At 33.2% G+C, this 21,462-nt stretch overlaps 1 protein-coding gene across 5 annotated transcripts in view; it reads right to left on the bottom strand.

The window, feature by feature from the left end:
* EPN2 (epsin 2) overlaps window positions 1-21,462 on the bottom strand; it is an 84,352-nt gene that overhangs the window by 47,773 nt on the left and 15,117 nt on the right. For 2 of the 5 annotated variants that reach the window (XM_074281713.1, XM_074281714.1), the window contains exons 2-3: window positions 9,273-10,030; window positions 7,285-7,458 (exon numbers count right to left, since the gene is read on the bottom strand). The exons of 1 other annotated variant lie outside the window; for it this stretch is intronic. In XM_074281713.1, the coding sequence (XP_074137814.1) occupies window positions 7,285-7,458; window positions 9,273-9,867 (769 nt within the window). In that variant the 5' untranslated portion in view covers window positions 9,868-10,030. The remainder of the gene's footprint in view (window positions 1-7,284; window positions 7,459-9,272; window positions 10,031-21,462) is intronic. 2 more of the 5 variants (XM_074281715.1, XM_074281716.1) reach the window with 1 other exon arrangement.

Here is a 21,462-nt window from a genome sequence, read left to right as displayed (position 1 = left end):
CTACCAATTTCCCTTTAAAAAAAATTTAGGGCAACATTTACCCTTCTCCATCCAGTTCTGTGGCATTTCTCCCATTTTCTAAGATCTTTCAAAGATCATGAACAATAGCTTAGAAAATCACATTGGCTAGTTCTTTCAGGACTTTAGGATGTAGGTCACCTGAGACTGGCGGGTGACTTGAATTCACTAAGGGCAGTTAGATGCTGACATTCTCTTGATCTATCTTGGTTTTTGCTACCTATTAACCATTCTGTTTGTCTCTTTTCAACCCAAAGATTATTCTATTTGGAAAAGATAGTAGCAAAATAAGAAAGCATAATGAAGTCTTCCTGCCACTGTATTCCATCTACTTTGAGCAATAGTCCTAATTCCCTCTTGGAGCTTCTTCTTCTCCCTCTTGTAGCTTAAAAAAATTACAAACTTTTTTTTGGTCATCCTTAGCATTTAACAAGAGCTTCAGCATTCTGCTTTTTAGAGTTCCTAACATAATTCTTGCAGTAGGTTGCTATTCTCTTACTTTCATTCTCGATTACTGTTTAGGTTCAATCTTCTATATTTGTATTTTTAAAATCTGTTTCCAAATGAGTTTCCTGTGCCTCAATCGCTACGATCGTTTTTTTTGTTGTTGTTTTTTTTTCCTCTTCACTGGAATCACTGTTGCTTCTGTTTCAAAATATCATTCCTGAAAGCTTCCTATTCTTCTTGAGCCAACTTTCCCTGAAAAATACTAAAGTAACTTGATGCTTATCATTCTTTCTTTGATTTCTTAGGAAATAGGCTCTGCTAAATGAAAGATATGTCAGGCCACACTCTCTCCTCTATTATACACTCTATGATGGAGTAATTATTTGCTCCTAAAGTTCCCAATGTTTCTTTTTTATAATCAGCAACCCCTCATTTGTCAGAATCAAGTCTAGAACAGCATTTTTCTAGTTATTTTCTTCACCTTTTAAAGGATTTAAACTAACATGAAGGGATAAATAATATATTCATATCATATTTAGCTTTATTTTTGTATCCAAAGCATTTAGTACAGAAAGTGCTTAATAACTACCTTTTCATTAATTTATTAATTTATTCATTATAGGCTCTTTCAGGGAAAAGTGCCAGCAGATTGTGTGGAAAGTAACAGCTAAAATTAATATAATAAGGCTTTGATATCTATAAATGTTACCTCATTTGAACTACACAGCAACCCTGGAAAGTAGATACCAGTATATTTCCATTTTACATGAGGAAACTGAAGTAGACAAGGTTAGTGATTTGGCCAGGGTGATATACCTAGTAGGTGGCCGAGGTCACATTTGAACTTGGGTTCTCCTGAGTCCAGTGATATGTCACTACTATGACATGTCACTAGATAGATGGGAGTCCTTTATCTATAATATCACTGCCTCCCTATCAAGTTTCTCATGTTTCCCAAAACTCATCTAATGTGGAGTTGGAACACTTTTTAGTATTCCAGTAATCATGTAAGGAACCTCTAGGTGATACAACAGAAAGAAGGGCCTTGGAGTCAAGATAATCTTAGTCAAAATCCATTCTCACTCATTTACTAGCTGTGTGACCCTAATCAAGTCATTTAACCTGTTTTCCTGTTTCCTCATCTGTAAAATGGGGATAATTATAATACCCCCCTTCCAATGTTGTTGTGAAGATAAAATATTTGTAAAGTGCTTAGCCTGATTCCAAGCACCTAGCAGCACTATAAAATGCTAGCTATAAGCTTAATTTTACAATTTAAGGCCCCGAAAGTTCAAACTGATGTCCAGCATCAGACAGTTAGTAGCAAAACCAGTGATCTCTTTATGATTATTTCCCTGCTCTACACCACCAACTTTTCCTTCTATTTGAATTCTATCCATCCTTAAGGCCATAATCAAGTTCTTTACTATCTAGAAGAAAACTTTCCTAGAAAAAATCAATTGTCCCTTCTCTAAATGATTTTTGAGTAAAAACAGTCTGATCCACAGAAAGTTTTAAATACAATGACACTATCATTATTTACTGCTCTCAAAATGGCTGTTTTATAGCTCTGAAACTGAAGCTTTCTACTTCGCATGTCCATCCAAAGTGCCTTGCGATGCTGATACTCAATGAAATAACTGCTTAACTGTCAAAGACAAAGTTCATTCCCTGTCTCTGGACTATCTATATACGCCAAACTGAAATTTCAATCTTTATTTCCTGGTCAAGTCAAGGGCTTGTCATCTTCAGGGAGCAGTAAAATTAAAATCACTGTGACACACTGAATTATCAAAATTTCCCACTTAGTAGAATCTAATTTGATTTTATTACAGTGTTAAAAACTAATATTACAATAATAAAAGAAAACTACAGCAACTTGTTTTAGGTTAATTTTCACAAAATCTTAAATAATAAAAAAGATAAACAGGAATACTTGGTGTACAAACATTTAAGTACTTACAAATTCAAATTCAAACTGACTTTTTAAGAATATTCTGAAATGCTAAAGGAAAAAAAAAGACCTAATCTTTACCCACTTCTTAATGATTTTGCAAGCTTTTGAAAATACACTTAAGAGTCAATAAAATTTTCTTTTTTTAAATTGTATTTTATATTGGGAGAAGATTGGGTGTCTTCCCTACACAAAGACTGGAGATAAGTTGAGTGGCTACTCAACTGTCTCACTACCAGCTCATGATCAGCATGAGTTTTGACCTGTTGCACTCCCTATATGGGTTAAGTTTAAACGTGTTGGGCAGCATGGCAAACCCTTGGAGGCTCACTATAGTGGTGCCATGTATGTGATTGTTTCTATATTTCCCCCTCTGAAATGTTTGAGCACAGGGAGTATTTTTACCTTTCTTTTACTTTTTTTTTTTTTTTTAACCTTACACTAAGCACAGTGCTTGACTTATAGCAACTTTTTTTGAGGGGGGTGGGATGGAGTGAGGCAATTGGGCATAAGTGACTTGCCCAGGGTCATACAGCTAGTATATATCAAATGTCTGAGATTGCATTTGAATTAAGGTCCTCCTGACTCCAGGATCAGTACTGTCCTATCTAACTACCCCTATAGTAACTTCTTAATATTTGTTGACTGACAGCATTTATTATTTTTCTTTTCTATGAATAATTATGCTTGTTTATATTTCTTTCAAAATTTTGTCTTGTTTTGATACCTTCTTACTTTTACACTGAATTAATTTCTTAATATACTTATTTATATATTCCTTTTTAACAAAGTCTGTTTTACCAAAGTATATAACAATATATAATACCTGATGACAAAGATTTAAAAATAAAAGAGAAAAAAAGCAATTTGGTAAAACCAAGTAACATTCATATTGTCATACATATGTGATATATATTTTTTTAAAAGTGCTGCTTTCCCTAAGAACTCTCAGATAACAAAGAAATGCAGTTAAGCAAAACCAACACATTGGTCCTGTCTGACAGCATATGCTTCATTGCATATCTGTATGCATTATTATTATGAGTCCTCTGGAGTAAAGCCTGTCTTAATTCATAGTTTCCATTTATGGTTCCCCTTGATTCTAATTCTTTTGTTTTAAAAATAATTTCCTTTATATTTTTGTGTTCATTGTTACTACCTATCTATTGTTCTTTTAATTCTCTTTGAGTTGCAGACAGCTTCTCAAGAAACACTTTATTTTATCTACCTTGAGAAGTACAGAGCTATTGTGTTGTGAAGTTGATGTAATCTTCCAACAGAAATTTTTATTTTTCATTGTCATTGTTGACAGTGAATGTTGAAATGTCAGTGTAAACATTTCATAGAATTTGAGCTGGAAAGGACATCAGAGGTCATTGTTTGCAAAACCTTTTAATTTGATGATGATTTTATTAAGAATTCCAAAATAATATTTATATCAACAACTCCAAGTAATTTAAAAGTAATTTCAATATTGTTATAAGTTATGAAATTGGTATTTATTTACATCATTTAGATTTGTGACTCTTTTCCATAGAAAAAAATAGTAATGATACTTTTCCCTTGAAATAAAAATAAAAAGTATCTTAAGCACATATTTAAGTTAATACTTAATTTGAAATTCAGGACTTGCACAAAGAAAAACTGATTCTCGATTTGCCCATTTCCCTTCCATCAGGAAGAGCTAAGTGAAACTAGATGGTAAGTTTCTCCTTTTCTCTTCTTTAAGGGAATCCTATTAATTAGACTGTGAACTCATTGAGATCAGGGATTGTTTTTCTCTTTTTTTTATATCCTCAGTGCCTGGCACAGTAGTAGATGCTAATTAAATATGTTTTGACTTGACTTTGGCATTTGAAACTCTTCACAACTTGGTTACTTCCCATCTTCCCACACATTACTACCATTTGTATCTACTATATGGTCTAACACTATTGTTCTATTTGCTTTTCTATCTTATTCCTCTTTCTTAAGATGTTCTCCTCCTCTACCTCTTAGAATTGATGACTCCTTGGGAGCCTTCTCTATCATTGTATTCTCAGCTATTTGCACAGCTCCTTGCATATCATAAGCTTTTAATACATGCTTATTGATTGATTGTTTGATTTTCCAGAGGAGATAGTAAATTTATATAAAATATAATTACTCATGAAACTTACCAAAAAAAGTGCTAAGTGAGATCCACAAGGAAAGATAGTTATCAAAAGAAGGTTTCATATAAATAAACTTTGGCATTTGAACTGAACTAAAAAGGTGTGATAGAATTCCAAAGGCAGTAAGATGGAGAGAAAAGAGGTCATTAGGTGTAATAGAATGTCAAAGGCAGTAGGATGGAGAGAAAGGGATATCAAAAGCAAAGGTGAGAATAAGGAAAGCAGAAAGTAAAATGTTTTGAGATTGTAGATAAGGGAAAAAGAAACAAAATAGTCCATTTTGGTTGATGCATGGGAGCACATGCAGTAAAATATGAGATACATTTAGAACAGTAGTGACACCAGATGTTGGGAGGGGGTCTTAAAAACCAAGCAAACAAGTTTGAACCTAACTTGGTATTCATCGAAAAAAAGCACAGAAGATTTATATTTATATAACTAGAATGATGTATGAAGATTATTTGGCATTTTGTAAGAAGGACAAATTGATGGAAGATCAATTCTCGCCTCACCCCAAAATCTTCAACTTTGTCCCAGTGATCCTATTTCTATTTTGGAGCATTAATATTGGCCACATTCCATAAGATATGTCAAAAAACATCCTCAAACAAATGCTGGATACTAAATGTGTTAAGTGATTAGAGTAGTTTATCAAATTGTAATATATCAAAATGTACTGGAATACTCTTGTTACATAAGGAACAATGAACATGAGGAAACATCCAGAGAAAAATTGTAAGAAGTGATATATCAAATAGACTGCAGAGCCAAAAGAACTATATACAATGGTAAACTGAGAAAATTCAATGGCAATAAAATAGTGAATACAATGGATCATAGGGCACTAGAATAAGAGTACATATCTTTTACATAATGAAATTTCTCTACTACATAAATTAATTACATAAATCCAATAATATATGCCTTTCCATTTAATGAACCTATGCTTCTGAGTGAGGTTGAAATGAGAGACAGGTAATCCTCTATATTTCATATGCCTCTCACTTCTTATAAGTAAAATGGAGTAACAATTAACATTTGCTAAATGTCAGCTATTTACCAGGCATTGTGCTAAGCACTAGGGATACAAAAAGAGGCAGAGGACAGTTCCTTGCCCTCAAGGAGCTTACCATCTAATGGGGGAGACAACTTGATCAAATATGCACAAAACAAGCTATCTGGGATAAATAGAAAATAATTAACAGAAGGAGAAGGGAAAGCACTGGAATCTAGAGAGGTTGAGGAAGCCTTTTTATAGAAAATGGGATTTTAGTTGGGATTTAAAGGAAGCCTTGGAGGAATGATGAAATCAATAAGTGAAATAAAGAGGGAAAAGAAAAGATGATGACATATATATATATATATATATATATATATATATATATATATATATATATATATATATATATATATATATATACACATACATACATACAGGAAATTTTGTGAAGGAAAAGCTTTGTAAACTTCAAAGTGTTATTTAAAGGTAGTCATTACTGAGAATGTGTTAGATAACTTTTTTTAATTGAGGTTATCTTTATCAAGAAGGGTTCATGAGTAATCAAAATAAATGGAGAAATGTACTGAAGGAAAAGTAGTTAGGTACTCAGGAAAGGTAGTGGTATGGTGAAAAAATATTTCAGAGCTAAAAACATGGAGCACTGGGTATGAATCAAACAAATTAGATATATCAATAAACTGGAGCTGTCTTTAGAACTGAATAAATATTTGCTATCTAATATTTGCATGAAAAATTCTTCTTTTGTACTATCTTCCAATACTAAGAGAACGTGAGGCATTTTTATCTTTAGTAGTAACTGGAATATGGCAAAGTATATCAAAAGATTCTTCTAAGTTTAGTAGACAACAGTGAAAATTATCACATTTTAATGTAACCCATTAGGTTCAGACAAAGATGTATTTTTTCCATTAGTTGGTCAAAAGAAGAGATACATTTGTCAGCAACTGACACTATCTTTAATGAAAATGACCTAGAATTTTTAGTATAGCAAACTCTCAATTATTCAGTGGGTAATTAAAAACCACAACTAAAAAACACTAATTTTATCTTCACAAAGCTATTCTTAACAGAAATTACAATAAGCATTTAAAGTCCATCTACTATATATACCTACACCATAGTTGTATGAAATCTAAACTTCACATTTCCTGTTTAAAAATAATTCAATTGTTTGAAATGCCGAAGTTCACACTGGTTTCTGGAAAACACAGTATTTTAGAAGTGGACAGAACCCTAAAGATGAAGTTCAAACCCCCCAAACAGAAGTTAGGAAACATATACATGGTTACACAGCATCCAGTGACAAAAATGGGACTAGAAACTAGGTCCTACTCTATTCCTGAAAAACAATATAATAGCTTCTATTTTTCCATAGTAATGGAAGACAGAGACAATGTGAATAAACAAAATGTATGTATGCCCAATCCAAACTGTTCCCCAAGCTTTTTACCAGAACTTTACAAGTAATATCTAATTATGTTTCACTATATTTTCCAATAGCAATGCTAACAATTAACAAAATAACCAAATCCAGAGGCAGCAGGAAAAAAGCAAAGCAAAAAGGGCCCAGATAATTACCAAACCACACATTCTATCTCTGAAAAATAGAGCTGGCTGTACTTGAAAGATATGCAGAAGACTTGAAAATGTGCTGATCATTTTTACTGAACAAGTAAAGTTAACAGCCATACCACGTTGGGCTGTGAGATCACAAGTTAAGCAGGATTGGGGCCAGTCATTATTTGGTTGGGAGGAAAACCCAAAGTGCTGCAGGAAGTGATGGTGATGATTCAGTTGATGAAGCTCTTCACTTTGATTCAATAGGGCACCTGCACGGTGCTGGGGACACAGTGCAGCTTCAGGTGCTGTCATTCAGTTCACACACACACACACACACAGATATAAAGAGAAAAATGTGATTAGTGATCCCATTGCAGCTCTTGCAAAAGAAGGGAATTCATGGTTGGCCAATTAGACTTAAACCTAAACTCACTCCAACTTGTAATTCATTTGCAAACTCTGTTTTAAGATCAATTAAGTATAGTTAACCTCCATAAAATAACAGTTTAATTTGTGGTTAATCAAATCATCTTAAAACTAGAAATATCCTCAAAAATCATCTAGTTCAATTCCTTTTATTTTGTATGTGAGGAAACTAAGAGAGAATGATGCTATCTCTTTTTAATTATGATCTATATAGGAAGCACAAATTTTTTGATGTTTTCATTTTATGTCTTATGACTCTTATGACTTATGACAGCCACGGAAAATGCTAACTGTGTGAGATCTACCAGAAATGCACATAAGTCAACCTCATTTAATAATTAAGAATAAATGAGGACTCTTGGGGGTAATCTCAAGACAGAGGGAAAAATACAAAGGGTTTCTGCTTCTTATTATCTTTAATTTTTAGATAAAGGTTTATATGTGAATATTGTAGTAAAGATAAGCAGAAAATTTTCAAGTGGTTAATAAGCTATTTCTTTTGCTTAAATACCAATGTTCAAATTATACAAGAAAAAAAATTGTAGTACTTGAAAATAAGATATATAACAAGATTTAAGTGTTAACTCAAGATTCCTAAATATATGAATAGAAAATGTTTCTACATCCAAACAACCCCCTTTATATGAGGTAAAGGAACTGCATTAGTGACATAATGCAATATAGATATAAACATTTATACATCATCTAATTACATATATTTATGCAAACTAGTACTCTTTATTAGAGTTGTCTCAAAGCAACTTAATTCTATCACATTTATTTCTACCTTCATTCTTTCTGTATTCTATTTATAAAGGAACACCATGTTAGCAGGAACAGGTATAAAGCCAAACTAATTCAAATGGGCAAAATGAGAAAACATTTCAGTGTTCATATTTCAAATCCAGAAATTAAAATTGCCAAAATATTTTCAATACAGAAAAAACTTTTCTTCTAAAACAATATGTTTACTCATTTATGATGAAAAATTGTACAGAAAGCATTTGTCCATTTTGACAATGAAACAATTTAGAGGCATCAAGGAAAGGTATTATATATTCACCGATTAGAAAAGTTCTAACTCCATTCAAAAATTAAAGAAATATACTAAAACCTAGCAATTTTCTCCATAACTACAAAAAAAGTAGATTTGTAATATCCCTGGGGAGGGAGACTATCCATTTCCTTGGGGCAAACCCATTTTGTGGGAACTGGAATGCCAGGCTTTCAATTTCTGTTGACATTACCACTACTTTTGTTTACTTCTGATTCTAAAATAAACTAGAAAAGAAGTTCTGCTCATAATTAAGTTTCAGAAAAAGGCTTTTAAACAAAAAACAACATATTGCCTGCCCAAGAGAATTTATGAACTAGATCTAGTCACAACACGTTTAGCAAAAACAGGAATAGCTATACTCAGATTGATGGTATGTAACAACACTTTTAGAGATATTATATACCCCTAGAAAAAGAGTGAAGAGCAAAAAACTAGGGTAAAATAAAAAAGTCCCACATTCTCCTAATTCCACCACAATCAATTCTTCAATGTACTATGACTATTCAGTGTTATGAACGTATGGATTATCTTTACAAAACAAATCTTAAATAAGATATAAACAGTATATATACTACTTTGGATGATTGTCACTTCATTTAACATACATTCTTTAATGAAACAGACTATGGTACTTACAGCCATGATAAGATGCTGGGGAACCTCCAGACTTTCCATATTCTTGCTCCGAGTAACTAGTTGATAGATTAGGCTGACTAGAACCTCTACCAAAAGTAATCTGGTTACTACCAACCCCAGTGGCCACTTGAGCCATTCGTTCTTTGGTCTTCAGGGCTTGCGCCCTCTCAATTTTAAGTCGCTCATCATCCTTCAGAAGGGATACCAGCTGTTTAGACTTCTCCCTTACATTAATACCTTGATCTTTACCATCTCGATCAATGTATTGGAAATCTTTTAGTGTCTGGATAGCAAATATATTTTCCTTACACTGCTGTGCTACTCGTTCTGAGCCAGTTTTAATCAGGTAATCCAAGAGGGTCAGGGCCTTATACACATGTCTCCAGTTTTTCCCATGGTCATTTAGCCGTTTCCAGATCATACTCATGATTTCAGAAAATGCCACCACATTGTAAGTCAGATCTGCTATTTCAGTCATTAAAGAGCTAGAAGGACCCCAAGGGTCATTGGAAGTTGCTTCTCGAACTTTAATTTCAGCCTCTGAATAATTGTTCACAATGTTTTTCATCTGTCGTCTTATAGAGGAAGTCGTCATTTTTATTTTCTATTATATTTTTAAAGCCCTTCAAAAAGATGCAATTTGGTAGTCAGCAAGTTTATGTCCTATGAAAGTTTTATTTCAGTGAATGATCTGAAGCAAAGACCTTATAAAATCATTTTCTTCTGAGTCTCAAAGGCAAAAAACTGGAAGCCATAACCTAGAGAAAGAATCAAAATTATTAAATATTTAACATTTCTGTAATAGCTAACAATCTTTTTTACTAACATTTTAAACAAGTACTAAGTGCTTATACATGTCATTCTTTTCAGCTTCATTCAAAGTCACTTAAGATAACATGTACAATATCAGCAGTATAACACAAGTGGAAAGAGTATTGGCTCCAAAGTAAAAAGACCTACCTAGATTCAAATCTGACCTTTGATGCTTGCAACTTTTGTGACCTGAGGCCAATAAGTTAACCTCCCCTAAGTTTTTTTATCCCTCAGTTTTCTAATCTGTATAAATAGGAGTTTTGGACTAGTGGTTCTGGCAAGCATAGATGCCTAAGGCACTATACCAGAAACATTTTTCCACCTATTAACTAGTATTTTGATCCAGTCACTGACCTTGTTCTAAGTTTTTTACTAATTACTATCATTTAACCTACACTTTTCTCTATCTTGTCCAAAACAAGGATAGAATGAGCCACTGGCAAATACTTTGCTTAAATCTCTGTAAAAAAATCTATCTACATCTATCCCTAGACCTATACCTATCCATCTATTTCCACATCTCTTCATAACTGAAAATTTGGCCATTTTCAGTCCTATGCCATCTTTCCTGTTCTCTGCTATCTCTTAAAGCTCAATTACTCAACCACATGATTACCCTGCAATCTAGTTCATCTAGACCTGATTACCTGAACTCATTATAGTTAGGTGCACTTTTAGTTCCTTTCTTATCATCCAGGGTTTCAATTCTTTATTTCCTTTTGTGTTCTGCCTTTTCCAATTTAATTATTATTCTCTTTATCAGAAAAAAAATGGAAACAAAATAAAAGAGTAATTATGTTATCTACCTAATAATCCTCTCTTTGTTAATTACTACTTTTCCCAAAAATAAGTGTCTTATGCAACATTTTCACATTCAGCCTCTATACTGTTATAAAAAAAAAAATCAAAATTGATTGTCAAGTTCATTATGCATTCAACATTTCTCTTTTTAGACAATTCTCCTTTCTCCTTACAGGAATTACGTTCCTGTTTATGTCTTTAGAACATAGTCCTTAGAGTTCTTCAATCTTCCTGGGATGACTTTTCCTAAAGAATTTTGGAGAACTAGAACCAATCTATTGTTTCTCTGAACCCCTTGATATCTTTTCTCCACAGATATTTATCAAATTATGGCTGGCTTTTCTTTCTCTATCACAAATTCTAAGATTCAATACTCCCAACATTTCTTCTACCTGACCAATTAGTTCCTCACCTTTGGTCAAAATCAGATCCAGAATATCAAGGTTTTTTTTTTTTGTTTTTTTTTTTTTTTTCCCCCATTTCCCACAACCTTTTAAGGAATGAAATTATCACTACCCCAAGCCAAGATTTTAGCCTTTTTGCTTTTTGGCAGACAAAAAGAGTTATAGAACATGTGTCCTCTCATCATTATTATTGTATCATTTCTCCATGTTAGATTTATCTATTTCTGAACTTATTTTTATCTCTTCCTGTTCATCACTTCTCTTTTTCCCCTTACTGATGTTACTCTAAATATTCCTCCATATGGTTGCTGGATTTTCTTATATGAATTTATAATTTTAACATATGATGCTAATCTACCCTCTTCTTTTCATCAGTATTTGAAGAAATATTCTGCCTCCATCCCCAAGAGGCTTTTTCCAGGTTTAAGGTTTATCTGACCAAGACCCAGTGATAACTATGAAAGTCAAGATTTACCAAGATTTAATAGTTCACCTTGCTTTTTTGCATTGTATATTTTTACATTACATTGTATAGTTGTGCTTAAATAGCTTTGAGGTTATTACTAAAATTTAATTACTGACTCTTTCCTTGGATCTTTTTTCTTCCCTTTGATTTACTGAGTTTTTCTACTGATATTCTTCCCTCACTGGAACCACTCTGTGAGATTTAGTTTGGTGGATTCACAATTTCACCTCTTTTCCTTTTCACTTTAATGCCCACTTGGATCAGGCTTGTAATACCAGGACAAATATATTTTTTATTATCCCTTATTAGGTTCACTCTACCTGTAGCCAAGAATCCAGCATTCCTATATTTTAGGTAGCAGTATGAAAACTGAAATCCTGTTCTCAGAAACCAATTTATCAATAAGACTCTATTAAACACTTAACCTGTGAGGAACATAGTGTATCTTTGAAAGATCTTGTATCTTTGAAATACAAAGACAGAAGTGAAATTCCTTGCCTTCAAGGAATATACATTCTAATGGAGGAGACAATGTGTACACATAAAAGTATATACAAAATGAATCACAGGTAGTTTGGGGAGGGATATGACAACAACTGGGGGGAATCAGGAAAAGTGAAGCTTTCCCAGAAGGAAATTAAAGAGAGGCTAAAGAATAGAGAAGATGAGAAGGAATTTCATATATGGAAGACAGCTTTTCCAAAGGCACAAAGATAGAGCATTGGGAACAATAAGTAGGCCAGTCCTCTGTAATCCAATTGATTAGATCATAGACTAGAGGAAAGTAAAATATTAAACAACTAAAAAAGGTAGGAAGAAGGTACTAGGTTGTGAAGACTTTTAGATGTCAAAGGAGCTTATATTTAGATAGCTAGGTAGCACAGTGAAAAGAGCACTGGCCCTAAAATCAGACTTTTCACTTCAATCAGCTCAGCCTCAGAAATTCACTAGCTGTATGATCCTGGACAAGTCATTTTTGTCTCTCTGCCTGTTTCTTCATCTAGAAAATGGAGATAATAGCAGCATCTACCTTAAAGGGTTTTTGTAAAGATTAAATGAGAATGACTGTAAAGCAAGTGTCCAATACATAGCTAGAACTATGTAACTGCTAGCTATTATTTGATCATTAACAGCATTAAGAACTCCATCTGGTATTAAGGTTGGGGGGGAAGAGAAGAAAGATTAGATCAAAACTGCACTTTGGGAAATTTTCTTTGTAGAATATGAATTAGGACAGGGAAAGGCTTAGGGCAGAGAGCCTAAACAGCTATTAAAATAGTAGTGGAGTAAGATGCTAAGAAGCTGTGGAGCATACATAAGCTGAGAGAATGGGATATGTGAGAGATTTGTATAATTTGAATTTTGGCATGTTGAGTTTGAGATGTCTATTGGATATCCAGTTTGAAATTTTGGTTAGCAGCCTATAATGTGGTACTGAATTTAATATGGTAATGAGTTTAGCAGAGTGACTAGGCCTGGGAGCCATCTACATATTATACATAAGTGAACCCATGAGACCTGATGAAATCACTCAGAGGAATAAAGAGAAAAGAAAAAAAAGGCCTAAGATGGAGAACATGGACATCCAATTAGAAGACATGCTATGGATGATGAAAATTAGCCAGGAGCAGTCAGACAAAATGAACTGGGAGAAAGGAGAAAGCAGCATCCTGAAAATCCAGAGGGGAGAGAATATATCCAGGAGAAAGTAGTCAACAATATCAAATGCAGCAAAGAGGATAAAGATTTTCTTAACCAGTTATTCACTTCCCCAAATTGACAAATCTTTTTTCTTTAATACCCAATGGTGAAGACAAATATTACAAATGACCATTAATAATGTTTTCTAGAGGTCTTCTCATAACATTTGTCCCTTACTTCCCTTTTCCAGGACTGAATTTCCTCATCTTGTAAAATGAGTGGGTTGATCTAGATCAAGGATTCTTAACCTTTTTTGTATCATGAGCTCCTCTTAGCAGTCTAGGAAATCTATAGATCCTTTCTTAGAATAATTATTTAAATATATGAAATAAAATATACAGGATTACAAAGGAAACCAAATATATTAAAATAATTATCAAAATATTTTCAAGTTGTGATGTAGTGATATATAAAAGGTTTGCACACTAAATAAGATATACTTAAAATATTAGCAAATTAAATATAAAATTTTATTTTTTAGAAAAAATGTGAAGACTTTTGTGTAGCTTTAATAAGAACATTACATTTCAGAATTTTTGACAATGTAATATATATCATAGATATCACATCAATTTTCAACTGTAGTTGATATGAAAATATAACTATTACTGGTGACAGAAGTCACAAGTATTATGAATATTATTGATTATGGTTTATTGTCTATATTCATCATATAAGGAAATGCTAAATTTCAGGTGGGAAATTAAGATGTAATTTTTTCTGACAATCAAGTTCACAGAATCCTGAAAATCTATTTATATGACTTCTTGTCTTCTGAATCTATGTGATTCTCTAACACTCCTTTCAGTTCTAAAATTCTAATTCATCTGCTTTGTCCATACTTTTTTCTTGAGAATTCTAAGACCAGCAATGACTTAAAAAGCTCAAAAAATCTTGGGGGAGGGCCAAAGGTTCTTTCAACTCCATACTCACACACATTAAAACCACCCTTTTTGTAGCTGCATTCCTTTCTGAATTAGAAATAGCTTAAATTCATGATTCTAAGACATCTTTGTCCTCACAAGGTTTCTTTCCTCTCTCACTTAAAGAAGCCTCCATTTTTCCTAAACCTAAATAATAGAATTAGAATTCTCTCACCCCCAGCAATTATATTTCAAATGACTTGAAATAATGTATGTACAGACTGACAGAACTAGTGAAAAAGCAATCAAAACATACACTAATACCTAATACTAAAGTAAATTGGGGAATCACATTATTAGTTCTTTAGAAATAAGACCCTATTATTTGATGACTTTTAAGTTCCCTTCCAATTCTAAGATACTGTCATATTTATTTTCACTATCTAAAGCTTGATCTTCCTTGGATCACTATTTCCAATGTTAGGCAAAAAGCAAATGAACATCATAAGAGTGCTAATGGAACAGGCATCATCAATTCAATTCAAACATTTACTAAGAAAGTGCTCTGTTTAAAGCACAGTTTTAGATAAGGTACAATCTTTAATCTCATAAAACTTATATTCTAATAGGAGGCTAAGATATTCTACTAATGACCAAGGAAATCATTTCATTCTCTCTGAACCTCATCTTTTTTAAAATCTGTTAAAAAAAAAAAAGGGGGGGTGGGGGGAGGGCATTGCATTGTTGGTGGAGTTGTGAACTGATCCAACCACTCTGGAGAGCAATTTGGAATTATGCCACAACGCTATGAAACTGTGCATACCCTTTGATCCAGCAGTGTCCCTACTGAGTCTGTATCCCAAAAAGATCATAAAAAAGGGGAAAGGACTCATGTGCAAAACTGTGGTAGCCCTTTTTGTAGTGGCAAGGAACTGGAAGATGAGTGGATGCCCATCAACTGTAGAATGTCTGAATAAGTTATGGTGTGTTAATGTAATAGAATGCTATTTTTCTATATGAAATGATGAACAGACTGATTTCAGAAAAGCCTGGAAAGATTTACAAGAACAAATGCACAGTGAAATGAGTGAAACCAGCACAACATTGTATACAGCAACAAGATTATTTGATGATTAGTGTAGTGGATTTGGCTCTTTTCAACAATGAGGTGATTCAAGGCAATTCCAAATGACTTTGAATGGAAAATGCCATCCACAAGTCGAGAAATATGGAGATTGAATGTGGATTGAAGCATAGTATTTTCATCCTTTGTTTTTGTTTTTGCTTGCGATTCCTTTCTCTTAGCTGTTCCCCTTTGGTCTGACTTTTTTTTTTTTTTTTTTAACAATAAGACAAATATGGAAACATGTTTGAAAGGATTATTCATGTATCATCTATATCAGATTGCTTGCTGTCTTGAGGAAGGGGAAAGTAAGGGAGGGAGAGAAAGAAAATTTGGAATACAAAATTTTGCACAAATTAATGTTGTAAACTATAAAAAAGAGGGCACCAGATTAAATTATATCTTAAATTACTTCTAACTCTAGATACTTTGATTCTATGCCAATTCATTAGCAAGTTACCAAAATGATACATGAAGAACTGGGATAAAAGTCATTACTGACTGGAAGAACTCTAGAAGACTCATGAAGGGAATGGTATCTGAGTTGGGTTTTGAGGAATAAATAGAAAGTCAAGAGATAAACTGAGGGAGGGCATGGCAGGCATAAAGCAATGTGAGCAAAGATTGAAAGTAAGATTTTAAACATGGGAGATAGAGTTTATAGTGGCAGTATTGATAAAAACAGGGAAGTCAGAAGAAAGAGCAACTTCTGAAGAAATATAATAATCTTTTAAAATCCGAGTAATATGGTTGGTACTATTGGAACAAAGGTAGAAAAAGAAAAAAGGAAGTTGAGAATCCGTTATGCAGGATTAATTACTGGAGACTCTAACATAATGGAAATGGCATGAGCTTAGGAGTCAGAAAACCAAACTACTACTCCTAAACAGTGCCATTGGACAGTCATGTGACTATGGACAAATTGTTTTCCTTCTGTGAGCTTGGTGGCCTCTGTTCAGTCATCATCCTTCCTGACCTCTCTATTAACATGACATCATAGACCATTTCTTCCTGGATATTGTCTTCTCTCTAGGATTTAGGGAGACAGCACTTTCTCTCTCTGTCTCTCTCTATTTTCCTTCTACCTATCTGAATAGGTTGCCAAATCTTTCCATTTCTACCTCCATAATCTCTCATATACATCCATTTCTCAATTCACATTCTAGTGCAGATCCTCATTTGTTCTCATGTAACTAATTAATTTCTCTGCTTCAGATCTCCCCCCAACTTTAAGCTAGCCTCTTTTAAGCTACTTCAATCAAAAGGATTTTTGCTATTATTCAGTTCTGACTATACAATTCTACCCTTCTACTCAATAAACTCTAGTAGTTTCCTATTACAACCTGACATTCAGAATTTTTTACAGCCTGGTTTCAACTTATCTTCTCATATTTCTAATATATTACTTCTCTCAATGAACTCTAAAAGTTTAGCTATACTGGACGTTTCAATGTTCTTCAAAATGGACACTCCATTTCCTGTCTCCATAATTTTGAACTGGCTGTCCCCATGCCTCAAATGCATATCCCTCTTACTACTGACTCTTAGAATCAATTTCTAATTGACTTCAAGACTTAGCTCAAGTATCACCTTCTACACATCAAGTCATAAGTCAATAAACATTTATTAAGCATCTTCTATGTACTAGGTATGTCCTAAACACTGAAAATACAAGAAAGGTTAAAAACAGTCTCTGTACTCAATGAGCTCACAATCTAATGAAAAGTTCATAATTGAATGCAAGCCTTTCCTAAAATCCCTAACTACTAGTACATTTCTCAAAAAATTGCCTTGTGGTTATTTCATGTAAATCTATACCTGTACATGTTTGCTTTCCCTAGTGGAATGTAAATTCCTAGAGAGAAAGATTTGATTATCTTTTATCTCTAAAACCTAAGCCTAGCTCCTATCAGTGTAAATGCTTAGTGATTAAAACTATATGTAAAATGAAAGATAATAGATTTCTTAGGTCCCTTCAATTTCTAAAATTCTTTGAATATGGAATTCTCCCTCTGTATCAAACACTCCTCAAAGATGACAAGCTAAGTAAGATATTTAAAAGCATATCAATATTTTCACCTAAAATAACACATCAACTCTTCTAGAGAGAAGAAAAATAAGCACTACTAGCTTCTGCTAAAAGTACTCTTTTGCTTTAGAAAATATAATAAATAGCTACCAATTGCTATTTTATTATCATTAATACCTAGCAACATTTATTGAGTGTCTTTTGTACATATAATCCTCTAAAAGGTGCTGTTTTGTCCCCAAATAATTAAATCCATTAAGCAATAGTTTTTGCTCTTCAAAAATGCTAACTTGATAATTTAATCACCTTCTAGCTTAAAAAAAGGAGATATCAATAATTTAAATCAGCAGCACCTACAAATTCTGTTTTCCAATAAAATATAGTACTTAATTGTAATTATTCCTAAAAGGTCTCTAAACTTAATGTATTCATCTGGGCAACATAGCTGCTTGAACAAAAGTCAAACAACAGATTTCCCGTTTATAAATTACAATGAAAACTCTTAGCAAATAATGATGAAGAAATCCAGTGGTGAAGACAGCTAGATAGCAAAGTGGACAGAGCAACAGACCCTGGGATCAGAAGGACCTGATTTCAAATATAGCCTGAAACACTTAACATTTACTAATTGTAAGACCCTGGACAAGTTTCTTCATAAACATCTGCCTTTTTCTTCCAGCCTCTACCATTTCTACTTACACAAGGCACTTGATCTAAGTATCAGCCAGAAACCAAAGGATAATAGCAAAGGGGAAGCCCGCCAACTTCCCAGTGGGACATGGATGGTCAGTAAGGTTCCTTGTTTACAAGCATCAACAGCAAGAGGGGGTGCCCTGAGAAAGTCCTTGGGCAGGTACTTTCGAAGCATCGGGGGAATGGCAGTCCGCTGAAGTCTCCACAGCTTCAGACCAGTATAATTCAAGGCCTAGAAGCTTTGAGGCCCATATTGCTATCCTGAGAAGCAGAGAAAGCCCAGGAGACTCAGCACTTTGGAACTCAACGAAACAAGGGATCTTAGCCTGGGAGAAGGAAATCAATGCAGAACTTAGGAAATCCCAGGAAAGACCATGTAAAAGTGGCACAAAAGCTTAATTCAGGAAATAAAGCTGAAGAGATGAGTAAATCACATATCACTATCAAAATGAAGCAAGAGATAAAAAATGAAATAAAAACTCTGGAGGAAAACTGAAAGGAGAAATAGTTTAAAAAGAGGTAAACAGTACCTAAGAAATGGCCTCCTTTGAAAATAATAAACCATATAGAACTCGATGAACGTCATCAGAAGTAGTTGAACAAAATCAAAACACTGAAAAAATAGAAGAAAATAAAGCTAACTCCTCAAAAAAACCCAAATGATCTAGAAAACAGGTAAAGAAAGATAACTTAAGGAATGCTGAATTCCCTTGAAAACCATAATAAGAATTCTGAAAATTTATTTCAAGAAATCATATATAAAAACTGCCTTTATTTTAGAACCAGAAGGGGAAGATAGGAATCCACAAAAAAATCTTGAAAGGAACCCCAAAAGTTCCATGAATATCAGCCAAAATCAAGATTTTTCACATCAAATTAAAAAATATTTAATATTATTTGCAAAGGAATTATGATTATAGAAATTATTTTTTAAAAGAAATTGCAATATAGATGTAATGGAAAATTATTATGCTATAAGAAATGACAAAAGTATTTTAGATAATCTTACATAGAATTGACTTATGCAAAGCGATGGCTATCAAAACAATTTATAAAAGGCTAGCAAATACTATAAAGGAAAACAACTTTGAAAGTGCCTTATCAATAGAAAAGCCAATCATTTTTCCAGATGAAGCAATTTCTGATAGGGAAGTGATAAGACAAAAAGTGGAGAGGTGTCTTTAATGTGTCCATTATGTAGATTGGTTTGACTTGACTAGCTTGTTACATGAGTTTGTTTTGTTCCTTTTCAAAAAACAAAATATCAAAAATAAAGTCACCACGTAACAAGTTTCTACTATATGACTAGCACTATGATAGATTCAAAAATAGAGAAAAGTACATTTTCTCTTCAGGGACAAGTTTGGTTATTATAATTATGGTGTTCAGTTCCATATTTTTGTTTTTTGTATTTATAATTATAGTGTTAGTTTTTTTTAATCTTTATATTAATACACAGCTGCAGTCATTTGTGCATTTTGTCTTCTTCACTCTTTGTAATAGTGGAGAGATCCAGAAGTACAGAACATTGAATATACCATTAAATTTGGTTATTAATTAATTTTACTGAACTGCTTTTCCCACTTTTTCATTTTTTGTTACAAGTAATAGGTAGGAGAGCAGGGAATGATCTATTCTGAAATGAAGGCTACAGAGAAATAAATCATGTCAATAAAATTGTTTAAAATAATTTGAACTAAAAAACTAGATGAAACAAATATCAAAACAACTAAATCAAGCAAGCACTTCATTTCAGAACCTAGAGTTCAGTATTACCCAATTCATTAAACATTTATTAAACACTTACTATGTGAAAATGTTTCTAAATGCTAAGAATACAAAGAGAGATTAAAGAAATCTTGCTCTCCATCTACAATTTGATGACTGAAGAAGCAGGGGAGAAGAATCAGAACTTCCCATTAATGCTGAGGAGGAGTTTGGGTTCCCTGAGAAGATTGTACAGTTTTGATGAAAATAAGGCAGACAAAAGAGATTAATGTGTTAGCATAGTAAAGTCAATAAGCATTTTAAAAACTTCATTAAGTTGTATTAACTTATACTATAAAATGTTATGATTTATTGTCCCCCAAATGTCATGACAATTTAGAGCAGACTGTAATATGGATAGGTTAAAATTAATCTTAGACAATAGGATAATATTGAATAAAATGGGTGATCAACAGATCAAAAACTACGACACTGGGCTATGCAAACAGCTTTCATTTTTGTAATCGCATCTTTCTGGATTAACCTCAAAAAATGAGGATAAAGTATTACTTCTGTTTGAGTTGAACTATGTTATATAATCCCTTAGGTTTGTGTAACCCATGGCCCCAAAACTCAGATCTCACGTAATATGATCACTACCCAAACTTGAGGACTTTCTTATGAATATATACTTTCACTCAAGGTTTTCATTAGGAATATCAAAATTTGTTTCCTGTATCATAGATCTCCATAATTAAAGAAAGGGATCTTCTCATGTACATTGCAGGCTAATAATGAGTAAAACAATTTTTATGTAACCCAGAAAAAAAAAATTAAAGGATATTCCCCAAGGACTCAAAGTAGTCAAAATAACTCTTTTTCTCTATCTAGTGAACCTCTCCTCCCAAAAGATCTATGTTAAATCTTCCAAACTAAAAGAAATACTACTCGAAGGTTGAGGTGTTCTCCCAAAAGACAGACAGAACTAGAGGATAGTTGGAAAGTAAGAGTTCTTTTTGAAGACCAATAGAGTTCACATTATTTACATTAGTCAAAGCCAAAAGTTCAGTTTGCTCTTCTAACATAATAGATCTGTATCATGGTATTCCTCTAATCAAATTTCTACTTTATCCATGGACTTGATCCAACAGTTCCTGGTTCACTGTGTCACTCTACAGCTACCTTCATTGACTACAATATCTGAGTTCATCTCATTCCCTGAATAGATCCTCAAAAATGCACACTTGCCCAAGATCCACAGCTTATCAGCTGTCTCTTCAATCCCTGTATTTTTAACTTTAAAGTCGAAGTCCACGAGTTTATCTCAATTTTATGAACTAGTCTTGCATAGCATCAATCTTTTTCACATGCTACTGAATGGAGCTCAAGAAAATTCCCAGAACAGAGATGACTGGTTTACTACAAATTGATGTTACTTAAATTTCAAGTAAGCTGTTACTATGACAAAACTGCCCTTTAACACCTCTCTAATCAATTCACTATCCAACTCATTGGTGCCTTTTCTAAATCTTTCTCTCTCTTCAAACTTCCTACAGCTCTTCCTTCCTTAACCCCCCTAAAAGCAGCATG

The sequence above is a fragment of the Sminthopsis crassicaudata genome, chromosome 1 (assembly GCF_048593235.1).
Source record: "Sminthopsis crassicaudata isolate SCR6 chromosome 1, ASM4859323v1, whole genome shotgun sequence".
Classification (NCBI taxonomy): domain Eukaryota; kingdom Metazoa; phylum Chordata; class Mammalia; order Dasyuromorphia; family Dasyuridae; genus Sminthopsis; species Sminthopsis crassicaudata.
This window is presented reverse-complemented; position numbering and strand designations above follow the sequence as displayed.